We start from the raw sequence: 22,079 nt of genomic DNA, 5'->3' as shown, positions 1-22,079 counted from the left end.
ATATTTCTCCAATTAACCCGATTCTGTGCTAGCTGCATCCATTTCACTCCTCATCCACCCACCTAACTTTCTGCCGCCCCTACTAGGCTTTCCTTCTCTTGGAATCCAGTTTGTTACCCTAAGCGACCATGGGCAGGACATGTAGTGCGAAGAGAGAATCAGATATCATCATCATCATCAGCCTGACTATACCCACTGCAGGGCGAAGGCCTCTCCCATATTTCTTCAATTAACCCGGTTCTGTGCTAGCTGCATCCATTTAACTCCTGCGAACTTCTTAGCCTCATCCACCCACCCAACTTTCTGCTGCTCCCTGCTACGCTTTCCTTCCCTTGGAATCCAGTTTGTTACTATAAGCGACTATCGATTATTCCCTCTTCGCACTACGTGTCCCGCCCATACCCATTTCTTCTTGTTGATTTCCACTAGAATGTCAGTATCTTGAGTTATTTCTCTGAAGCAATCTGCACGCTTCCTATCTCTTAATGTTACCCCTACCATTTTTCGTTCCATAGCCCTCTGGGTTGTCCTCAACTTAAGTAGAACCCTCTTGATTAGCCTCCATGTTTCATGGTGAGTACAGCAAAGATGCAACTGTTGTATACTTTCCTCTTGAGTGATACTGGTAAGCTGCTAGTCATTATCTGCGAGTGCTTGCCAAATACGCTCCATACCAATCTTATTCTTCTTCTTATTTCCTTGTTATATCAGAGATGGCACTGTTTAAATACAATGTTCAAGAGAATCTTTGAAGTGCATTCTTCATGCGTTCTAACTTTGTAATCATGTTTGTGTTATGTTTCCGATGTAGCCTTGTCTTTTGTACCAACACTATTTCTTTTCTAGAAATATTTAAAGCGAAATCAGATCTGTTCAGTTCAGTTCAGTCGTTCAGTCGTGTCCGACTCTTCGTGACCCTATAGACCATATCACGCCACGCTTTCCGGTCTCTCACTATTTCCCTAACATCGCATTACTTCATCTGCAGCGCCTCCAGGATGCCATCTAACCATCGCGTTCGCTTCCTACCCTTTCTCCGGTGACCCTCAACCTTTCCCAACATCAAATCTTTCTCCAGCGACTCCTCTCTTCTCATCAGATGACCAAAGTAGCCGAGTTTTAACTTTAGAATTTGACCCTCTAATGAGCAATCAGGGTTTATGGTTGACAATATCGACCGATTTGATCGTCTGGCAGTCCAAGGAACTCCGCCAGTACCACAATTCAAACGCGTCAATTCTTCGGCGGTCAGCCTTCTTCACAGTCCAACTCTTGCATCCATACATAACAACTGGAAATACCACAGCACGAGTTTTACGGATCTTGGTTGGCAGACTAATGTCTCTGCTCTTTACTAGGCGGTCAAGGCTAGCCATGGCTCTCTTTCCCAGAAGTAGGCGTCTCCTAATTTCATGGCTCTAGTCTCCTTCCGGGGTTATCTTGGAGCCCAAGAAGAGAAAATCTGTCACAGCTTCCACTTCTTGTCCCTTGATGCTCCAGGACTTGATAGGTCAAGGCGCCATAATCTTTGTCTTTTTAATGTTCAGTTTAAGCCCAAACTTCTCACTCTCTTCTTGTACGCGCATCAGAAGTCTCTTGAGTTCCACTTCACTTTCTGCCATTAAAGTGGTATCATCCGCATATCTAAGGTTGTTGATACTTTTTCCAGCAAACTTCACTCCAGCTGAAGACTCGTCCAGGCCGGCCTTCCTCATAATGCATTCTGCATATAGGTTAAATAGGCAGGGTGACAGTATGCAGCCTTGCCTCACTTCTTTCTCAATCGGAAACCAATCAGTAAGACCATGCCCAGTTCTGACTGTGGCCTCTTGCCCTTAATACAGGTTCCTGAGGAGACAGATGAGATGAATTGGAACTCCCATCTCTTGGAGAGCTTGTCGCAATCTGCTGTGATCTACGCAGTCAAACGCTTTCGCATAATCAATAAAGCAGAAGTAGATGGGTTGCTGGAACTCTCTTGCTTTTTACATGATCCAGCGAAGGTTGGCAATGTGGTCTCTAGTTCCTCTGCCCTTGCGAAACCCAGCTTGCACGTCCGGAAGCTCCCGATCCACATACTGCTGCAGCCTACCTTGGAGGATTTTCAACATCACCTTGCTAGCATGCGAAATAAGCGCGATCGTGCGGTAGTTGGAACAATCTTTGGCACTGCCTTTCGTTGGAATAGGGATGTAAACGGACCTCCTTCAATCCTGTGGCCACTGCAGGGTTGTCCAAATTTGCTGACATAATGTATACAGACCGTTAACAGCGTAGTCATGGTTGAGATTTTGAAGCAACTCAGCTGGAATGTCATCAATTCCGCTAGCTTTGTTCTTAGCAAGGCTGGCTAAGGCCCATTCAACTTCTCTCTTCAGGATGCCCGAGTTCGAGATCAGTAATCAGAGCCGTCTTATGTTGGGTTTTCACATCCGGGTCCTTCTTGTAGAGTTCTTCTGTGCATTCCTGCCACCCCTTTAGTATCTCTTAGGCTTCATTGAGGTCCCTGCCTCTTTTGTCCTTTATCACGCCCAGCTTAGCACAGAAGCTTCCTTTGATATCTTTGATTGTCTTATACAGAGCTCTTGTGTTCCTCAATTGGCTGTTGTCCTCAACTGCTTGGCGCTGTATGTTCAGGAAGGCATTCTTATCTCTTCTAACGATTTTCTGAAAATGCGCATTGAGAGCCTTGTATCTTTCTTTTCCCCCATAACTTTTGTCATCCTCCTTTCCTTAGCTATTTGCAAAGCCTCTTCTGATAGCCAGTTTGCTTTCTTGCATTTCTTTTGCTTTGGAACTACCTTAGTAGCAACTTCTTGTATTATATCACGCACATCAGTCCACATCTCTTCAGGCTCTATGTCTTCTAGATCTAATTCTTGAAATCGATTCCACACTTCAACAGCAGATTCTGATGGAATTTGATCCAGATCATACCTAAAAGGCCTTCTAGTTTTCTGCGTTTTCCTCAATCGAAGCTTAAATTTGGCAACAAGAAGCTGATGCTCGGTGCCACAATCGGCCCCAGGCCTTGTTTTTACTGCTTGTATAGCGCTTCTCCCTCTCTGCCGGCAAAGAATATGATCAATCTGATTCCTGTACAGACCGTCCGGTGAAGTCCATGTGTACAGGTGCCTCTTGTGCTGTTGAAAATGAGTATTCGCTATCGTCAGGTTATTTTCTTGACAAACTCTACTAGCATCTGCCCAGCTTCATATGCCTCATCGAGACCTAACTTGCCTGTAATTCCGGATATTTATTCACTCCCGACCTTAGCATTTCAGTCTCCAATGAGAAAAAGGACGTCTGATGAGGGAGTGCGGTCTAAAAGGCATTGCAGTTCAGCATAAAATCTCTAAACGTCAGCTTCTTCAGCAGTAGTGGTTGGTGCATAGACTTGGATAACTGTTATGTTGAAAGGCTGACCTTGGATCCGAAGTGAAATCATGCGGTCGTTTTTGGGGTTGTGCCCTAGCACTGCTTCGCCCATTCTTCTGTTTACTATGAGAGCGCTGCATTCTACCGTTATCAAAAGATTCAGCAAAAGACATAGTTTACATAGTGGCCGGTTGTTTGAAACAGTGTATCATCTGCTGCGGTGGGGTGGCAGTTTAAATTAATTTCTTGGAGACATATAAGTGATGTTCACCATGACAGTCGAAAAAGGGGAGAAACGATTACCCTTTGTGCAGGAACTCTCCGGCTGGCCACTCTGGACGGTGCTGGTTTCGGCGACAGCAGAGGGATGCAAGACCTGAAGGCGGCGGTTCCAAGGCGAGATGCATGTGTGGCTAAGACTGAGCTTCACTAGCTTTTACCGATTCATGAGCTAAGTCAGTTGGCCGAGTTCTAATAATATTTTTGAAAACTTCGGCAAGTAACGGTTTTTACTATACCCCATATCAGTTGCAAATAAATTAAAGCTAGTTAGAGGGTCACAACCCAATTTTAATAAAATAAAAGAGAGCCACAGGCTCATGCATAAGATACTCAGTATCTCAGCAGAAGTGGCGGACGCGCCTTATTTCAAGACAAGGAACTGTATGAGACGCAGTTCTTTGCGAGATGCTTTTGCGGTGCGTATATCTCAAATTCTGCGCATTTTATTCACTGTAAGTTTTGAACACATGTTCTAAGACTTCGTGCAAATTGTGCCGTTCATTACTGAGGAATTATATTTCACAGCCCCTGAAGTGCTTCCGGCTCTAGAACAAGCGCCAAACTGTGCAACACTATCTACCGTGTGGCACAGTTTGACGCTTCAGTTTGACCTTCATTGGAGGTCTGGTCAGGAAATGAGGCAAACATTTGATCTAGATTAGCGATTGTATACTCTCCAGGCGTCACGTGCGCGGTAGACAATCATATCTGTGCTACGCCCCCAGAAGGCAATCAGCATGTGCGATAACACTTCACCGAGTACGTAATGGAACACAGTCAGCAAAAGGCAGAAGATAATTGAAATTTCTCGTCTGCAGTGAATGAGATGGGGGTTATGAGGATATAGTGAGTGCTTCTTCCTCTCTCTCTTTGGGTCTAAAGATCAGGCCACAAAGCGTGAGACTTCGGCTTTGCTGCTTAAGCACCAAAGTAGGTGCACAGTGCTTGCGTTACCGCCACACTCCAACCACGTAGCTCATTAGCGGAGCTGTCTGGGTGGCTTCGATAAGTTTTTTGCATTAAAACAAGAAAGTCTCTGAGACATTTTTCCATCGCACCAAAAACACACGGACGAAGTTAGAACATATATGCCTGTTCTGTACATGTACGCCTTTTTGTAGAATAAACCTCAGTTGAAGTCTCGCGTTCGTGTTGTTTCTTCTACCTTCTTACGTGTGTTTTTCGTGCGCTGGAAGAACGCCTTACAATTGCACTAGAAACCATCCGTCTGTCGGTCTGTCCGTCCAACCATCGATCAGCGACCCACCTACCCATCGATCTATCCGTCCGTTTGTCATTCATTCATTCATTCATTCATTCATTCATTCATTCATTCATTCATTCATTCATTCATTCATTCATTCATTCATTCAATCCATCAATCAATCAGTCAATCATGTTTATCTCATATCAAGGATGTGAGGGGTGCGGATCACAACATATGTGAGGCTTGACGGTAGTTCCCGCCCCCTACAGCAGCTTCACTGTGCACTAAATAACCCAAATCGCACAATGCTACAGCACATGGCAACGCATATTTATATTTAGACAAAAAGCATGCAGTGCTTCTAAAAAAAACATATTCAAGGCATAAAAAATTCAGGTCCAGAGGGAAGGCACCACAGCAAGGTTTCTTACCAACGAAAATAAATGATTATAAATGAAGTAACACACACCCACAGAAACTGAATTTCATTGAAAGATAATGCATACACAATTGATTCGGAGTTGTTCACTCATTACAATTCGTCGCAATTATTTAAAACTTAAGACACGTTATAGGACAGCATTTGTCTGCCATAGTTCGCGTTCGAAGTAAAGGCCAATTGTCTCCAATGCGCGTATTGTAGGGGCGTTCTCTACATATTAGTCCAGACAGACCAGCGAGAAATGCATTGCCTCGATTTATATTTGATGTGTACCTCTTGTGCAAAAGAACTGAGTACAATTGCGTCATAGGTACAATGTTTAATGCCTCAGAGGCAGGTTTGGCGTGTGCATCATTTAGAAGGTTGGTAACTGCAAGAACAGCATATCACTGTTGTAATTAGAGTTATGTAATATTGGGGACAGTTGTTGTGCCCCTAACTGAGAATAATTTATAGCACTGGAATATAATGAATAGTATAAAAGTTTTTTATGCATTGAGGAAAGTAGTATCAAAACTTTGACAGGGTGCCTACAGCTCGTTAAGCTTTCGTGGATGTATTATCAATGCGTACATCCCATGATAAGTTCTCGTGAAATGTGATACCATGACCTTCAACGGAAGAGGAGATTTGTATTTTATTGAAAAAGCAGCTCTCCGACAGCCAGTGCGAGACCTTGGGTGGCCCCAGATACGTCGCGAAGAGGCGTAGCTACGGTTTCCTCACAAAACAAATCAGCCTGCCACGACATTTGAATTCACGTTACCCCTGGGCCAGGGACAGAAGCTGTAACTCAGGTCATTTCTTTCTTGTGGGAGGGTGATATCAGAATCAGCCTGTCAGAACCGTTTGCATTCTAGTTACCCGTACGACACGCAGGCACGTCCATGTGGCTTGGTTGAAGCGCGACTTTACAGGTGGGCTGGTAGCTTACGCTCTCGCGTCATACCCTTAATGAAAGAGCTTAGGTGTCCCCGGTAATGTAGCATCTTACGCGAATAGGGAAATAATGTAGCATCTTACGCGAATAGGGAAATAATGTAGCAGGCAAAAGAACCTTCTGCCATTGCCATAGCAATTCAACTAGGGTTAACCAGAGTTAAACCACAATTAATTTTTGACGAACCAATTGATAAAATTAGCTCCGCAACGGGCTTATTATGGGATCTAAAAATGCATTAATCCATCCATCCATCCATCCATCCATCCATCCATCCATCCATCCATCCATCCATCCATCCATCCATCCATCCATCCATCCATCCATCCATCCATCCATCCATCCATCCATCCGTCCATCCGTCCATCCGTCCATCCATCCATATACTCACCTCATCAAATCCAATCTAATTCAATCCAATCCCCAATTCAATGTAATGCAGTAAAATCTAATCCGTCGATCAAATCCAATCCATCTCATTGCCGGTCGGCGTGGTTGTTACATGACTTTAGTGGCACATTTTAAAGCTCTACTAACGCCCGCTCCCAGCCTCAAAAGCTCGACTCGGTTTTGAAGGATAAATTTCAACATATTGAAAAAAAATCCTACGTTCTGTAATCGATGTTTGGGGAAGGTATTGTCTTCGTCTAGGCAGATAACCTTCTCAAAATATTGGTTTATGTACTCCTACTCGTTAAAATTATCTTTGAACAATTCTGCTTACCATCTTCCTTACGTAATATTACTCTCACAGGCATCCATTCCGGCTACAACACCGCTCAAAAAAGGGATTGCTTTCTTGCTCTCAGACTTCCCTTGCACAATGCATCCAGGAAAAAAGTCTTGCGTGTACTCATTTATAGTTGAGAAGCGTTTACGAGTCCTGACCAATTAACCGCCCAGCGCTGCGATGAGCCAGCTAAATCAGTTCCCTCCCCTGCAAAGACATCTCCTATATATCTACAAGGTTTTGTACCGTATCCTTGATAACTTCAGGCTCTCATCCGCTTATATGATTTTGTATTGGTTCATCGATTCCCTCGGACGACTGCAGGTATTGCGTATGTGAACATAGGAATCGATGCAGTAGAGGTAATTGGCAGGACTGCCTGATTTTGGCACTTAGCTATTGTGATCCCGACCGTTCCTCAAAGATGCTTAAGGAAGACCGTATCTATTTGGAAATCTGTATATTAAAAGGACGCAGGTTGATTTCGAATGTAACTAGAGGTTTTTCTGGAAAGCCAAATGTGCATCTGATATATTTTATGACTTTGAATTAGTAGCGTTTTCTCAGGTTCCATGTGATTTTGTTTATAACGATATAATTCTAAAATACTGAACAATAAAAGTCAGAAATGTAGATTAGAGGGCCAAACTTTTTCTTCCTTTTTTTTATTCCCGTGACATGCGCAATCGCGGTCTCTTCGTGAACATGGTAGAGCGATTGACGGACAAAGTGTTTCTCCTCTCTCCTGGCGCGAACGAATGACAGCGATCTTTGTTATCTGCATCTCTAGAATAAATCATTGCTCATGTACTGTTTTCATAAGTCACATGATTAACTGTAGAGGTTCCCAGTTGCCCCATGTAAAGACTGAGTCGCCAGTTTCGACAGAAAAAAAAAACACACTATTAGGGGTAACGCTACGTTGCAGTATTTTTAACACAAGCGCCTCTGAAAAATGGGCGATTCCACAGCATCGAACTATATACCTTTTTCTGTCATCAAGTTATACGATGCGATCTCTACTAAATAGCCTCAAATTTTATAATGTTACTCATATTACAATCACACGTAACATGTGGCCCTCAATGTTCTTAGTGTGACCTGTTTTTGTTGCCTTGCTGCGATATGGTACGTCGTGTATTAAGCCTAAATTGTAATTTTTGTGTGCGCCTTGCTATATTAATGAGTGTATAGTAATAAGATATCACGTATCATTCAGACTTACTATTCCGATTTTGTTTCGTTTTTTTTTGTACATGTGCTCCAGGAAGCTGTATTGTTTACAAGCAACAAACGTGCTTGTTTTTTATTCCGTACAATTGTCAGCATGCTATCACTTATCTGTCGCCAGCTTCCTGACCTCGTCAAGCTGCTCTTCCAGCTCTGTGTCAAGGAGTACGTCAACAATTTGAAATATTGTAAAAAAAAGGGAAATTGAATTGAACTGAGCAGACCTAAAAAAGGAAGCCAACCGCGAGACCTAGCCGCAGAAACCGGATTTGAGCTACGCTTCCCTATAATGACTGCTTAACTCAGGGCATCAAAAAGGAAGCTACTGGTGTGAGTTAAATCCCAAAATTATTAGGCGAACAAAACGTTATCCCCAGAATATTATAGCTATGTGCTCACATACTAATTATACGATCGAATTTCTGTCAACTGTCACAAATCGGCATGTCGTTGTTTAGGAACAATTAGCATTTAGTACCCTTTGTGCAGCTGGTACGAGCTGTGTGAAGGCCAAATCGGAGACCTTGAACTAACGGAGGCCAATGAGAAATATATATTTTCTTATTAAACAAATTCCTTGATATTTTCATCGCTAAATTTGTCCGATATGAAGCTACGGAGAAGTCTTGGACGCCGGCATTGAGCCGCATATTTCTTTTTCTTTACGAAACCTCATAAAAGTTCTCCAAAGCGCTCTCGTCGAAAAGCGCTGGCTACTGGCAGCATGTAGACGTAACTTTGTGTTTAAGCTCTCTGCATTAAACAGCACAGGGAGCTAGAATCGTTAGTTCACGAGATTGCAAAATAAAGTATTAAAATATAACCTCGTTTGCACTTCAAAGCTTGTACAATGCCAGTTGCGTAGCCTTCTTTGCATATATTTCGCAGCATTTCTCACGACCTATTTTACTTCACCTGCGCAATTGTATTCAAAATTACGAGAAGTATTGCGAACAAACCAACACTAAATCTTGGAAGGGAACGACAAAAGCAGCGATCACAGACGGGACAGCAAAAAAGTACCAAGCACATGTGCTGACTAGCTAACAAATCGTTTATTGCGAAACCATGTGAGCTATATATGTCATACGCGCAAGTAAAACGCAGAAAACACGCAGAAAAAAGGTACATTTGGCGGATCTCTGTGCGACATACATACTTTAGGCTATCAAACAACAGTCCTAAACATAGATGTGCCAGCTCCTGTGGGAATAAAGCCTCCGATGGCTCACTGGCACCCGTGTCACTAAATATGTGAATGTGAAATGTTTCTGATATCGAGCTGATGTCTGATCTCTATACTTGGAAATAATTGTTCTCTGATTCTGGAACGCCTGACTGTTTTTACAGTCGGCGGAGTGAGTGAGTATGTCACGCCAAGTCTAGAGATCAGACCTCACGCTTGATATGGAAGCTTTTGGCATTCACAAATTGATGACACGTCTGCATAGTGAACTATCGGTGTCACTAATTCCACCGGAGGTGGCATTTCTAAGTCAACGACTGTTTTTGATAGCCTAATGTATGTATGTCGCGTACGTGATTGCGCCCACTAATGTGTTTATTTTTGTCGTTTCAGTGTTTTCCTAGCCTTTCCGCTATATATTTATTTATTCTTCGCATCTTTCAACAATAAACCATTTACTTGTTAGTCGGTACATGCGTTTGTTCATTTCCTGCTGACCCGTCTGTAAGCGCCGTTTTCGTTGCCCCCTTCCAACTTGAACCAGTGCCCGTTTCCACCCTCTGCTTACCAAAATTTGCCGCACAAAGAAACCCAACAAACGGTTCTTTGTTCTTCGGGGTTAAATCAAGTAAAAGGACGCTCAAGCTACATAATGTGAACTTCGCACTCATCAAAACGATTGTTTGCTCCCTCAGAGCTTTGCATTGGGTATAATACGGAACATACTTAGGAGCCTTCAGTCCAGCAGTCGGCCAATGACGTCACTATGTGCTTGAAACCTAAGTACCCCTTCAGAGTCGGTCCTCAGCGATCTCGATAACCTGTTCCATATCAGGTCCTTTCTTGTCTCACGGTACTTCAGGGGGTGGCGAAGAAAGAATGACAGAGTTTATCGCGAGCGTCTGCTATCACCTCTATTTAATCGCACACTGTCTCACGTCTCGACACTGGGACAGCTGTGTGGGTTAGGTATAGCCGCAGTGGAATTACATTTAGTAGGAAACACTCGCTAGCTTTGCTAAGAAGCTACAATGGCCAGAACACTTTCTGTCTTCTTCTGCTGCTTACTAACGAACCTATTTGGCCCAGGCATCACCTCAGATGCCAATGGGACGGCTATCGATACGACGCACATTGATTACCAGCGTATCTGGTTGCTTGGCGACTCGCTGACGCAAGTAAGTGCCGTGCATTTCTCCGTAGAACTAAGGAAAGCCCGTGAGTTCTCTTCAAGGCCTCAGCCCGGCTTGTCATGCATTGTGAAGCGTCTGTATGTAGTGGCGTAGAATTGAAGGTTTCTGAAGTGCTGTGAGGGGAGATATATATGTTTTGCACCGCCTAGGGTTACAAAGCGGACTCCTAATTTCCAAGGCAGTCCTACGTCCCTCTCCGTGTCACGCTGCTAGAATTATTGATACATCGGATCTCAGAACAGAGGACACATGGCTGAACGGTTCAGTGCTTTTTGGACACAGAAAGACCGCAAATAAATACTGTTTTAACAAGCTTTTTGGGGATATTCTTCCCGGTTATTGGTAATGTAATTTCCTATTCTACGGGTATGCGTTTCGAAATAAAATCACCCCATTCGGAACACATTCGGAGTAACGCGTAGGCTGCATCTTTTAAATTATTATTTTTTCTATTTGCCTGAATTGGTATCTAAGCAGATTAGAGTTAAATATAATTTAATAAAAAATACAATAAATAAACACCCTACGATTTCCTTGTCCTTGCCGACTGTTGCCCACATTGCGGCCAGCAAGCTCAGGAATCAATTTGTGAACGTGAAAGATAGGCTGCCGACTGAGCCATTTCTAGGCGTTGTCTACCAGATTTTATGTGCTGATTGCCCTCAAGTGTACATTGGCGAAACAGGAAAGATTCCAAGACGAGTTACCGACCACAAATATGACGTCAGAAATAATAATCACACGACGAACGCCATTGCTGAGCATGTGCAAGAACATACTAACAAGATTGACTGGGACAATTTCACTAGTGTTGCCGCGAAAAGGAATGCGTCATCTGAACGGCTGCTGGAATCACTATTCATTCAGTCGGCACCAGCTACCATGAACCGGACGCAAGGGACTATGCCAGCCATTTACGCACGCCCATTACGTCACGGTACTCTACTATCGATCATATCCATACCATCAATCAGGTGATAGAAAAATGCTCGGAATATAACCAGCCCTTTTACATAGCATTCATTGATTACGAAAAAGCATTTGACTCAGTTGAAACCTCGGCGGTGATGCAGTGTTACGTTTCTCCACCGAGAAGTGGGACAGCTGACGCGGCCACCGCATAGCAACAGGCAGAACCGCGAGCGGATCGGCCATTTCGACGCCGTTCATCGGCCGCGCAACGCTTCCTCCCGCCGACAAGTCTCAGCGTGTTCCTGCCACGCGCCAAATGTGTGTGCGTGCGTGTGTGTGCAAAAGCTGGCCAAGCCTGGAGCTCGAGGGAAAGTGCGTCGCCCTCTCCTGTCTGCAGGAGGTGGAGGAGATGAGGTCGGAACACCTGCGATTGAGTCATTCGTCGTGAACCAACATGTTTGGCTCTCCCTTTCCTGTGAGGGTTTACCCTTTCCCTGTGAACGGGAAAACCTATAAAAAGCAGCGGCCGACTCCGCTGGGACAGAGACTACTTTGACGCGCCGTTGCGACGACGCTAGACACCAGCTGTGTGAGTGTGTCTGTAATCTCTCCGGGTCAGCTTCACTGCCCGTTTCTTCATGATGTTGCAGTAAAGGTTGTTTTGTTAAAAGACGCCTCGTCTCTGCCGGCACCTTTGATGCCGTCCGCCGTCCACGGAGCCGCCAAGCCAACGCTACCGAGGGGCCGCGCGCCGCAGCGGTACGCTACCCCGGCACTCGCGACCCAAACCTAACAACTGGCGTCAGCGGTGGGTTGAGCACGCGACACCAAACGTAACAGCAGGCATTGCGAAATCAGGAGGTAGACGAGCCATACGTGAAAGTGCTGGAAGATATATATAGCGGCTGCACAGCAACCATAGTTCTGCATAAAGAAAGTAACAAAATTCCCATAAAGAGAGGTGTTAGGCAAGGAGACAAAGTCTCCCCAGTACTATTCACAGCTTGTTTAGAGGAAGTATTCAGAGACTTGGAATGGGAGCAGTTAGGGATAAGGGTGATGGAGAATACCTCAGTAATCTGCGATTTGCTGATGACATTGCCTTGCTAAGCAACTCGGGGGATGAACTGCAAATAATGATTGATGACCTAGACAGGAAAAGTAGAAAGGTAGGCTTGAAAATCAATATGCAGAAGACTAAGGTAATGTTCAACAGCCTCGGGAAGGAACAGCAGTTTACATTAGGTAGCGAAATACTGGAAGTAGTAGGCGAATATGTCTACTTAGGGCAGGTAGTAACCGCAGACCCGGACCACGAAAAGGAAATAACAAGAAGAATACGGTTGGGATGGAGCGCATTTGGCAAGCACTCGCAGATTATGACTAGCAGCTTACCGGTATCGCTCAAGAGGAAAGTATACAACAGTTGCATCTTGCCTGTACTCACCTATGGGGCTGAAACGTGGAGGCTAACCAAGAGAGTTCTACTTAAGTTGAGGACAACCCAGAGGGCTATGGAACGAAAAATGGTAGGGGTAACATTAAGAGATAGAAAGCGTGCAGAGTGGGTCAGAGAAATAACTCAAGTTACCGACATTCTAGTAGAAATTAAGAAGAAGAAATGGACATGGGCAGGACATGTAGTGCGAAGAGAGGATAACCGATGGTCGCTGAGGGTAACAAACTGGATTCCAAGGGAAGGAAAGCGTAGCAGGGGGCGGCAGAAAGTTAGGTGGGCGGATGAGATCAACACATTACTCTACGCCATGGGCGAAGAAGCGGAGGACGTGCTCGCTGCTTTGAAACTGACAGACGAACAGATGGCATCATACTTCGCCGTGGTGAGTGCATTTGAAAAGCATTTCCTATCTCGAAAGAATGTCATCTATGAGAGAGCGCGATTTAACTCTCGGATACAAGAGCAGCATGAAAACGTCGACGCATATTTGCGACTGAACTGTTCAAGATGGCCGAAAGATGCGATTACGGAACTCTCAAAGACGAACTAATTCGGGACAGGCTCGTGGTCGGCTTGCGAGACGTAAAGCTCAGCGATAGCCTGCAGCTTGACGCAGAACTCACTGTCGAAAAAGCAATCACAGCTGCCCGCAATTCAGAGAGCGTGAAACTTCAACACAAGGAAATTCGCTCCATCGAACAGCCAGCTCTCGACATGGGAGAAGTTCGCGGCCGACAAACGTCAAAACTCGCCGGAACGAAGCGAAGGTGCCTTTCAAGTCACGCCCTCAATGTACACACAAGACGGGAGACGAACGCTGCAAGTGGTGCGGTGGTGTGCGTGACCACACGAAGACACAATGTCCCGCGATAGACAAGATGTGCAACCAGTGTGGGGAAAAAGGCCACTACGCCCGCGTCTGCATGTCTAAGCCAAAGGACGAGACCTCGAGTATCCGACAACGACCAAAAGATCTCGGAGAACTATATCTAGGCGAAATCAAAGTGGGATTGAACAAGCCGTGGAGGATTACTGCTACCGTGAACAACTTGCCTTTTGCCTTCAAGATCGACACCGGCGCGGATGTGACTGCAATCGCACACGACCAGTACGACAGAACCGTCATGGAACCCATCAAGTCAACGCAACAGCTGTTGATAGGCCCAGGCCAGACAGCGATAGCCACTGTTGTCTACATCGATGCAACAGTCACCTGGCTCAACACTGAATTCCAAGAAGCAGTCTTCATCATCAAAGGATTAAAAGAACCGCTGCTCAGTCGACCAGCTATAGAATCACTTGGGATTGTATGCAGCGCCCAGTCACCCAGAAGATCGAGCGAGCGACCGAGTGGTGTTTTCCAATGGTTGTCGCACGAAAAAAGAACAATGAGCTGCGCATCTGCGTGGAGTATGGTCAACTCAACCAACAAATAATACGCGAACGTGTACTAATGCCTATGGTGGACGAGTGTCTTGCAGAATTAGCAGGCGCAACAGTTTTCAGCCGCCTAGATGCACGACAAGGGTACTGGCAGGCGCCACTGTCCAAGGACTCTCACGAATAGACAACCTTCATCACACCAGTTGGCAGGTTCCAGTTCCCGAGGCTTCCCTTCGGAATCTCCACAGCGCCAGAGTTCTACCAACGAGAAATGCTCCGTGTGCTCGAAGGACTAGATGGTGTGAGTTGTCTGCAAGATGACATCATTGTCTCAGGGAAGACAACTGAGGAACACGACACCAACCTACTGCTGGTGCTGAGGAAGCTGGAAGATGCAGGTGGTACCCTCAATATCGACAAGTGCTCCTTTCGACAAACAGAAGTAACATTCTTAGGACACGTCGTAAACTCAACAGGAGTCAGCGCCGACCCGGAAAAGGTCAGGGCCACAGTCCAGCTCAACCCACGATGTTATGCGTCAGAAGTCAGGTTATGTGTCAGAAGTTGGGCTCTGCAAACCACCTAGCGAAATTTCTTCCAGAGCTAGCAGACTTTACGAAGCCTCTCAGAGACTTGCTCTACCAAGACGCCGACTGGCACTAGGGCCCAGCTCAGCAGCAGAGTTTTGACAAACTCAAGCAAGCTTTAAGCAGGACGCCGATTCTCACTCACTACGATGCTCAGTCGCCTTACACAGTGTGTGTGGATGCTTCATCATACGGTCTTGGGGCTGTACTTTTATAGCAGTCGCACGAAAAGCTCCTACCTGTGGCATATGCATCACGCTCCCTAACGGATACGGAACAAAGATATGCCCAAATCGAAAAGGAGGCACTGGCAATCACATGGGCTTGCGAACATTTCCGTAAATACCTGCTGGGATCAACCTTTAAAGTGGAAACAGACCACAAGCTGTTAATACCGCTGCTGACGACTAAACGACTTCACGAGCTGAGCACTCGGCTTCAACGTTTCAGTTTTCGAGTACGACTACACAATGTCCCACACTCCGGACAAAAAGCTGTACACAGCTGATCTTCTGTCCCGGAAGCCGTCTGGGAAACCAGCAGACAAAGAAAGAACTCTCGAGAGTGCAGTGCGCGAGTTTGAAGAATTAGCACTTGAACAGCTCCCTGCTTCAAACCAAATGCTGGACAGAATCAGGGCAAGCATCCAATCAGACGAAACACTTTCCAGGGTGGCTACCTTCTGCACTACATCATGGCCAACTGTGCATGGGCTGTCACCTGACCTGAAAAGGTACAGTCATGGACAATATTTTGCGAGACGCCGGAGCCCCGTTTCAAAGCTGCCTCTGGGCCACTAGGCGGCGTGGTGCGCGTCGAGGTTGCGCGGGCCGATGACTAGGCGCATGCCCGTCCTATATGCGTCCGCTGGCCTTTCTCCTCGCTCGTTTTGTTTGAAGCGCTGCTTATTCCGCACTTGGGCGCGGCTGGCGCTGTTTACTGCTCGCGCCGCTCGAGCTATGCGGCCGTCGTGCTCGGCGTGCAGCCAGTCGAAAGCGATAACAGCGCTCGTGCACGGGGCCCGCCACCTTTATACCGAATCATTTAGATCTGTTTCTTTTTTTCTTTCAATAATAACATAACTTCTGGCATGCGATAAAGGTCTCGTTTCTGCAAACTGCCCACTGCGATGAAAACATCTCGATAAAGACACTCGGTCCTTATGCTTCAACTGCGAGCGTTAGCGTGCATCGCAACTCATTCATAGTTATTGTGCCGACCAAAAGCCTAAAAGAGAGAAATAATCCTTAAGCAACAAGTTTATTGTCATGAAACAAAAAATAAAAATAAAGCAATGCAGACATCACTGGCAAACGAAAAATTCCTAATACTTGGTGAAACCGCCATCAGCAGCGATGACGCTTGCCAACCGGCGTGGCATCGATTCGTAAAGGGAACGAACCACATCTGTGTCCGCACGAAGCCTTTCCCATTCACCTCTGATCGCTTCCCAGAGTGTGTCTGAGTTGGCATTCCCAATGTGAGACCTCATCAGGTGAGCTTTCAATAGGCCCCACACATTTTCAATGGGACTAATTCGGCTCCCTTCGGAGGCCATGGCAGCTGCCGCACGCCACTAGCGTCGAGAATAGCGCTCACCTTTCGAGACGTGTGTACAGGACTCCTATCTTGTTGAAAAACGTAGAATCCATCTGGGAATGGTCCGTCAAGGACATATGGCGTTAACACACTCTCAATGATGTCGACGTAGGCGTCCGAGGTGAAGGATCCATCGACTCTCACCAGAGGCCCCAGTCCATTTCTTGACATGGCGCCCCATACAGCCACGGAACAGCGACCACTGGAGAACACATTTTGCACGTATGGCGGGTCGTATCTATACAGGAGAAGAAAATCAGTACAAAGTTATAATTTGGGTCTTATGCATCAGGTTGAGCGCGAGTGAAAACCAACTTTTCCGTGTAAAAAGGTTTGATTAGCAACTGTGAATCGTTTCTAAATAGTTAGTACTTGAACCACGCTACTAAATGACAAGAGTTGTTTCGGAAGAGCAATTACTTTAGAGTAAATTGCGGCATCGGCACTAAGAAGCGTTTGCTAATGGACTCTCTTCGGAAGGGCGCTTCTATCAACATCGTGCACCTCCGAGATATTGCATGCTGAGGAGGAGTATTCGGCATTGTTTACGACGTATATTTCATTTGGGAACACGAAGACAGCAGTTTGCCGCTATATCCTACTTTATTCGTATTCTTCATATAAAATATTCAGGATTTACTTAGACGCAAAAAAAAGGGTATCCATACCTGCAATTCACTGGCCTCCAAACTCGGCACTTCTGGTCCCAGCGGGTGGAAAAAGAAGACTCGTCCGAGAATATAACTTCGGACCAGTCGTCCACAGTCCACCCTTTCAGAGAGTTGGCGAACTTGAGCCGTTCCTTGCGCTGTTTAGTTGTCAGATGCGGCTTCTGGGCAGCCATGCACGATCGGAGACCAATTTCTTTGAGCCGCCGCCTGATAGTTTTCGCAGATATATTCAGTGCAAGTTCCTTGCGGATTTCTTCTGCAGTCATGAAGGGGTCGGCCACCGATGCCGCTATGATCAGGAGGTCATCTTCTTCTGTTGAAGCTCTCGGTCGACCTGGGCGCTTGGAATCTGCCAGGCTGCCTCCATTGCGGAAAACGCGAATGGTTCGGGCTACTGCAGATTTGGAACGACCGGTACGGCGAGCAATTTCTCGCTGGGGAACACCTTCCACGAAGAGACATGCAATCAGTCTCCTGTCGTCGATCGGCACTCTTGGAGGCATTTTGCAACTGGCAGGATTTGCGATGAAATTATATAGGTTTTCCTGGATATCGCTAACCAATCATAAATCAAGTAACGTCGATGGCTGAGCAGAAAATATAGGCGTTATGTGGGAAGAGTGCTTGCGCTATCTCGCCTTTCTACGATCAGACGATGCAAGCATGTGCTCATCAGCCTTATCACGTCAGAGTGACTTTTAAACAACTATAGTTCGAAAATTACGGTATTACATCACATAAAATGACAGTACATTTTACGGCCTTACGTCCCCGACGTGATAAGGCTGATGAGCACATGCTTGCATCGTCTGATCGTAGAAAGGCGAGATAGCGCAAGCACTCTTCCCACATAACGCCTATATTTTCTGCTCAGCCATCGACGTTACTTGATTTATGATTGGTTAGCGATATCCAGGAAAACCTATATAATTTCATCGCAAATCCTGCCAGTTGCAAAATGCCTCCAAGAGTGCCGATCGACGACAGGAGACTGATTGCATGTCTCTTCGTGGAAGGTGTTCCCCAGCGAGAAATCGCTCGCCGTACCGGTCGTTCCAAATCTGCAGTAGCCCGAACCATTCGCGTTTTCCGCAATGGAGGCAGCCTGGCAGATTCCAAGCGCCCAGGTCGACCGAGAGCTTCAACAGAAGATGACCTCCTGATCATAGCGGCATCGGTGGCCGACCCCTTCATGACTGCAGAAGAAATCCGCAAGGAACTTGCACTGAATATATCTGCTAAAACTATCAGGCGGCGGCTCAAAGAAATTGGTCTCCGATCGTGCATGGCTGCCCAGAAGCCGCATCTGACAACTAAACAGCGCAAGGAACGGCTCGAGTTCGCCAACTCTCTGAAAGGGTGGACTGTGGACGACTGGTCCGAAGTTATATTCTCGGACGAGTCTTCTTTTTCCACCCGCTGGGACCAGAAGTGCCGAGTTTGGAGGCCAGTGAATTGCAGGTATGGATACCCTTTTTTTTTGCGTCTAAGTAAATCCTGAATATTTTATATGAAGAATACGAATAAAGTAGGATATAGCGGCAAACTGCTGTCTTCGTGTTCCCAAATGAAATATACGTCGTAAACAATGCCGAATACTCCTCCTCAGCATGCAATATCTCGGAGGTGCACGATGTTGATAGAAGCGCCCTTCCGAAGAGAGTTCATTAGCAAACGCGTCTTAGTGCCGATGCCGCAATTTACTCTAAAGTAATTGCTCTTCCGAAACAACTCTTGTCATTTAGTAGCGTGGTTCAAGTACTAACTATTTAGAAACGATTCACAGTTGCTAATCAAACCTTTTTACACGGAAAAGTTAGTTTTCACTCGCGCTCAACCTGATGCATAAGACCCAAATTATAACTTTGTACTGATTTTCTTCTCCTATATAGATACGACCCGCCATACGTGCAAAATGTGTTCTCCAGTGGTCGCTGTTCCGTGGCTGTATGGGGCGCCATGTCAAGAAATGGACTGGGGCCTCTGGTGAGAGTCGATGGATCCTTCACCTCGGACGCCTACGTCGACATCATTGAGAGTGTGTTAACGCCATATGTCCTTGACGGACCATTCCCAGATGGATTCTACCTTTATCAACAAGATAGGAGTCCTGTACACACGTCTCGAAAAGTGAGCGCTATTCTCGACGCTCGTGGCGTGCGGCAGCTGCCATGGCCTCCGAAGGGAGCCGACATGAGTACCATTGAAAATGTGTGGGGCCTATTGAAAGCTCACCTGATGAGGTCTCGCATTGGGAATGCCAACGCAGACAGACTCTGGGAAGCGATCAGAGGTGAATGGGAAAGGCTTCGTGCGGACACAGATGTGGTTCGTTCCCTTTACGAATCGATGCCACGCCGGTTGGCAACGTCATCGCTGCTGATGGCGGTTTCACCAAGTATTAGGAATTTTTCGTTTGCCAGTGATGTCTGCATTGTTTTATTTTTATTTTTTGTTTTATGACAATAAACTTGTTGCTTAAGGATTATTTCTCTCTTTTACGATTTTGGTCGGCACAATAACTATGAATGAGTTGCGATGCACGCTAACGCTCGCAGTTGAAGCATAAGGACCGAGTGTCTTTATCGAGATGTTTTCATCGCAGTGGGCAGTTTGCAGAAACGAGACCTTTATCGCATGCCAGAAGTTATGTTATTATTGAAAGAAAAAAAGAAACAGATCTAAATGATTCGGTATAAAAGTGGCGGGCCCCGTGCACGAGCGCTGTTATCGCTTTCGACTGGCTGCACGCCGAGCACGACGGCCGCATAGCTCGAGCGGCGCGAGCAGTAAACAGCGCCAGCCGCGCCCAAGTGCGGAATAAGCAGCGCTTCAAACAAAACGAGCGAGGAGAAAGGCCAGCGGACGCATATAGGACGGGCATGCGCCTAGTCATCGGCCCGCGCAACCTCGACGCGCGCACCACGCCGCCTAGTGGCCCAGAGGCAGCTTTGAAACGGGGCTCCGGCGTCTCGCAAAATATTGTCCATGACTGTACGTCGAGGTGGTTAGTGAGATTTCGCTCGTTGATGGTCTGCTATTCAAAGGCGACAGAATAATCATCCCGCCAGACATTAGAGTAGAGGTTCTGGAAGAACTCCATGCAGGATACTTGGGCACAACGATGTGCCGAGCGAGGGCAAGAGAATACATATGGTGGCCAGGCATAGGCAAGCACATTGAAGACTACGTCGAAAAGTGTCCAACTTGCAGAGAGCACAGAAAGCCAGAAACAGAACTCCTGCTTCTAACCCCATTGCCAGCCCACCCTTGGGACACAGTCGGCATGGATCTCTTCACGCTGGAGGGGAAAGAGTATGTTGTAGTAGTAGACTACTACTCCCGATTTTTCGAGCTAGAATAGCTGCCGAGGACAGCTACAAAAAACATAGCCCTAGTCTTGGAGCCAATATTTGCACGATACGGTGTTCCACGGACAATACGCGCAGACAACGGGCCGCAGTTCACTTCCACATAGTTCAAAGAACTAGTGCATCACTGGGGAGCCTCACATAACCTCAAGCCCTTACTACCCGCAGAGCAACTGTATGGCTGCGAGGGCTGTGCAGACAGCAAAGCAGCTTTTGAGGACGTCTTCCAACATACACGAAGCGCTGCTTGCCTACAGGGCCACACCCAGCATGGAAACTCTTAATGGGCCGTCATCTGAACACCACAGTGCCAACCACTTCGAAGCTGCTAGCGCCGAAGTGGGACGACAGCGAATTCAGACAAAATAATGAAGCCTACAGAGCTCGTGCAAAACGATCATACGACACCCGGCACAAGGTACGGAGCCGAGAGCGCTTACCACCAGGCACAGCGGTGCGCACCCTCGCTGGGGCTGCATCACACGGGGTGGTAACACAGCCAACATCAGAACCAAGCTCCTACGTTGTACAAATCGACAGAGGACAAGCAAGATGTACAGCAAGACACCTGCAACCGTTGCAGGACACGAGCACCACAAGAAGTAGACATGTTTGTAAGCGACCAGAATGCCTGGACCTGTGAGATCAAACATTTCAAGAAAGGGGGGTGTTGTGGGCACCACTGACGACAGCGCCCCAAGCGGCAAGCCAACCAGGCGGACCGCCGGGAGACCCCGGCATGGGCGACCGCGCCAAGCAGAGCGAAAACGGGCGCCATTACCTGATGTGTAAATAAACAGTTTTGTTTGTTATACCGGCTACGTATACCACAATTTCAAACGACTACTTTATAACGACGTTTATAATAACTGAAATAGAAAGTTTAGGCGCCGTGCTCTGTTCCATTGGGTAAGGGTGAGAAGTTAAGCATTTGCTAAAAGTGTTATCATTGCGCTGCGCCCAAAGCTGTTCTAAATAAAACAGACTCCCTTTTTCTGCAAATTTTTAGTCACATTGATATGTATTGAGTAAAGGGATACCCATAATATAGGAGTATTCTATGCTTGAAAGATTAATTGTTTTTTTAAATCAGCAACGAAACAACGGGTGTGGATAATTTTAATGCTTGTGCTAGAAAAATGTGTTTTTGATTAGCATTACTTGTTACATATGCTTTGCCCAGCTCAGATCATTCTAAATTAAGAGACCGATCGAGCTACTTCAAGTGCCTAACTTCTAATAAAAAAATTATTCTGAGCTGAACACCTGAAATGAATAGTGTGATTGTGGTGAGTTATTTTCATAAATACAGTTTCCTCAAAATCAACCTCTATTTGCCATTGTTCACAACAAGAAACAGTTCCTGGAAATGCCTCAGTTAACTCTAATTGATTCTTATATCGCTATTAATTCTACTAATTTCAAAATAGATGACGCAATCGTCGGCGTACAGGTTAGTCTTAAATCAATTTTATTTATAATATCATAATAAAAGGAAGAATAAAAGAT

The 22,079-nt window shown here is 46.1% G+C and overlaps 1 protein-coding gene across 1 annotated transcript in view; it reads left to right on the top strand.

Moving 5' to 3' along the window:
• The first annotated feature begins 10,336 nt into the window (after positions 1-10,336).
• LOC146175191 (isoamyl acetate-hydrolyzing esterase 1 homolog) overlaps positions 10,337-22,079 on the top strand; it is a 42,832-nt gene continuing 31,089 nt past the window's right edge. The window contains exon 1 of the mRNA XM_084583676.1: positions 10,337-10,573. Coding sequence (XP_084439802.1) covers positions 10,427-10,573 — 147 coding nt within the window. The 5' untranslated portion in view covers positions 10,337-10,426. The remainder of the gene's footprint in view (positions 10,574-22,079) is intronic.

This window comes from Amblyomma maculatum, chromosome 11, assembly GCF_055883805.1.
Source record: "Amblyomma maculatum isolate TAMU_Amacu chromosome 11, ASM5588380v1, whole genome shotgun sequence".
Classification (NCBI taxonomy): domain Eukaryota; kingdom Metazoa; phylum Arthropoda; class Arachnida; order Ixodida; family Ixodidae; genus Amblyomma; species Amblyomma maculatum.
This window is presented reverse-complemented; position numbering and strand designations above follow the sequence as displayed.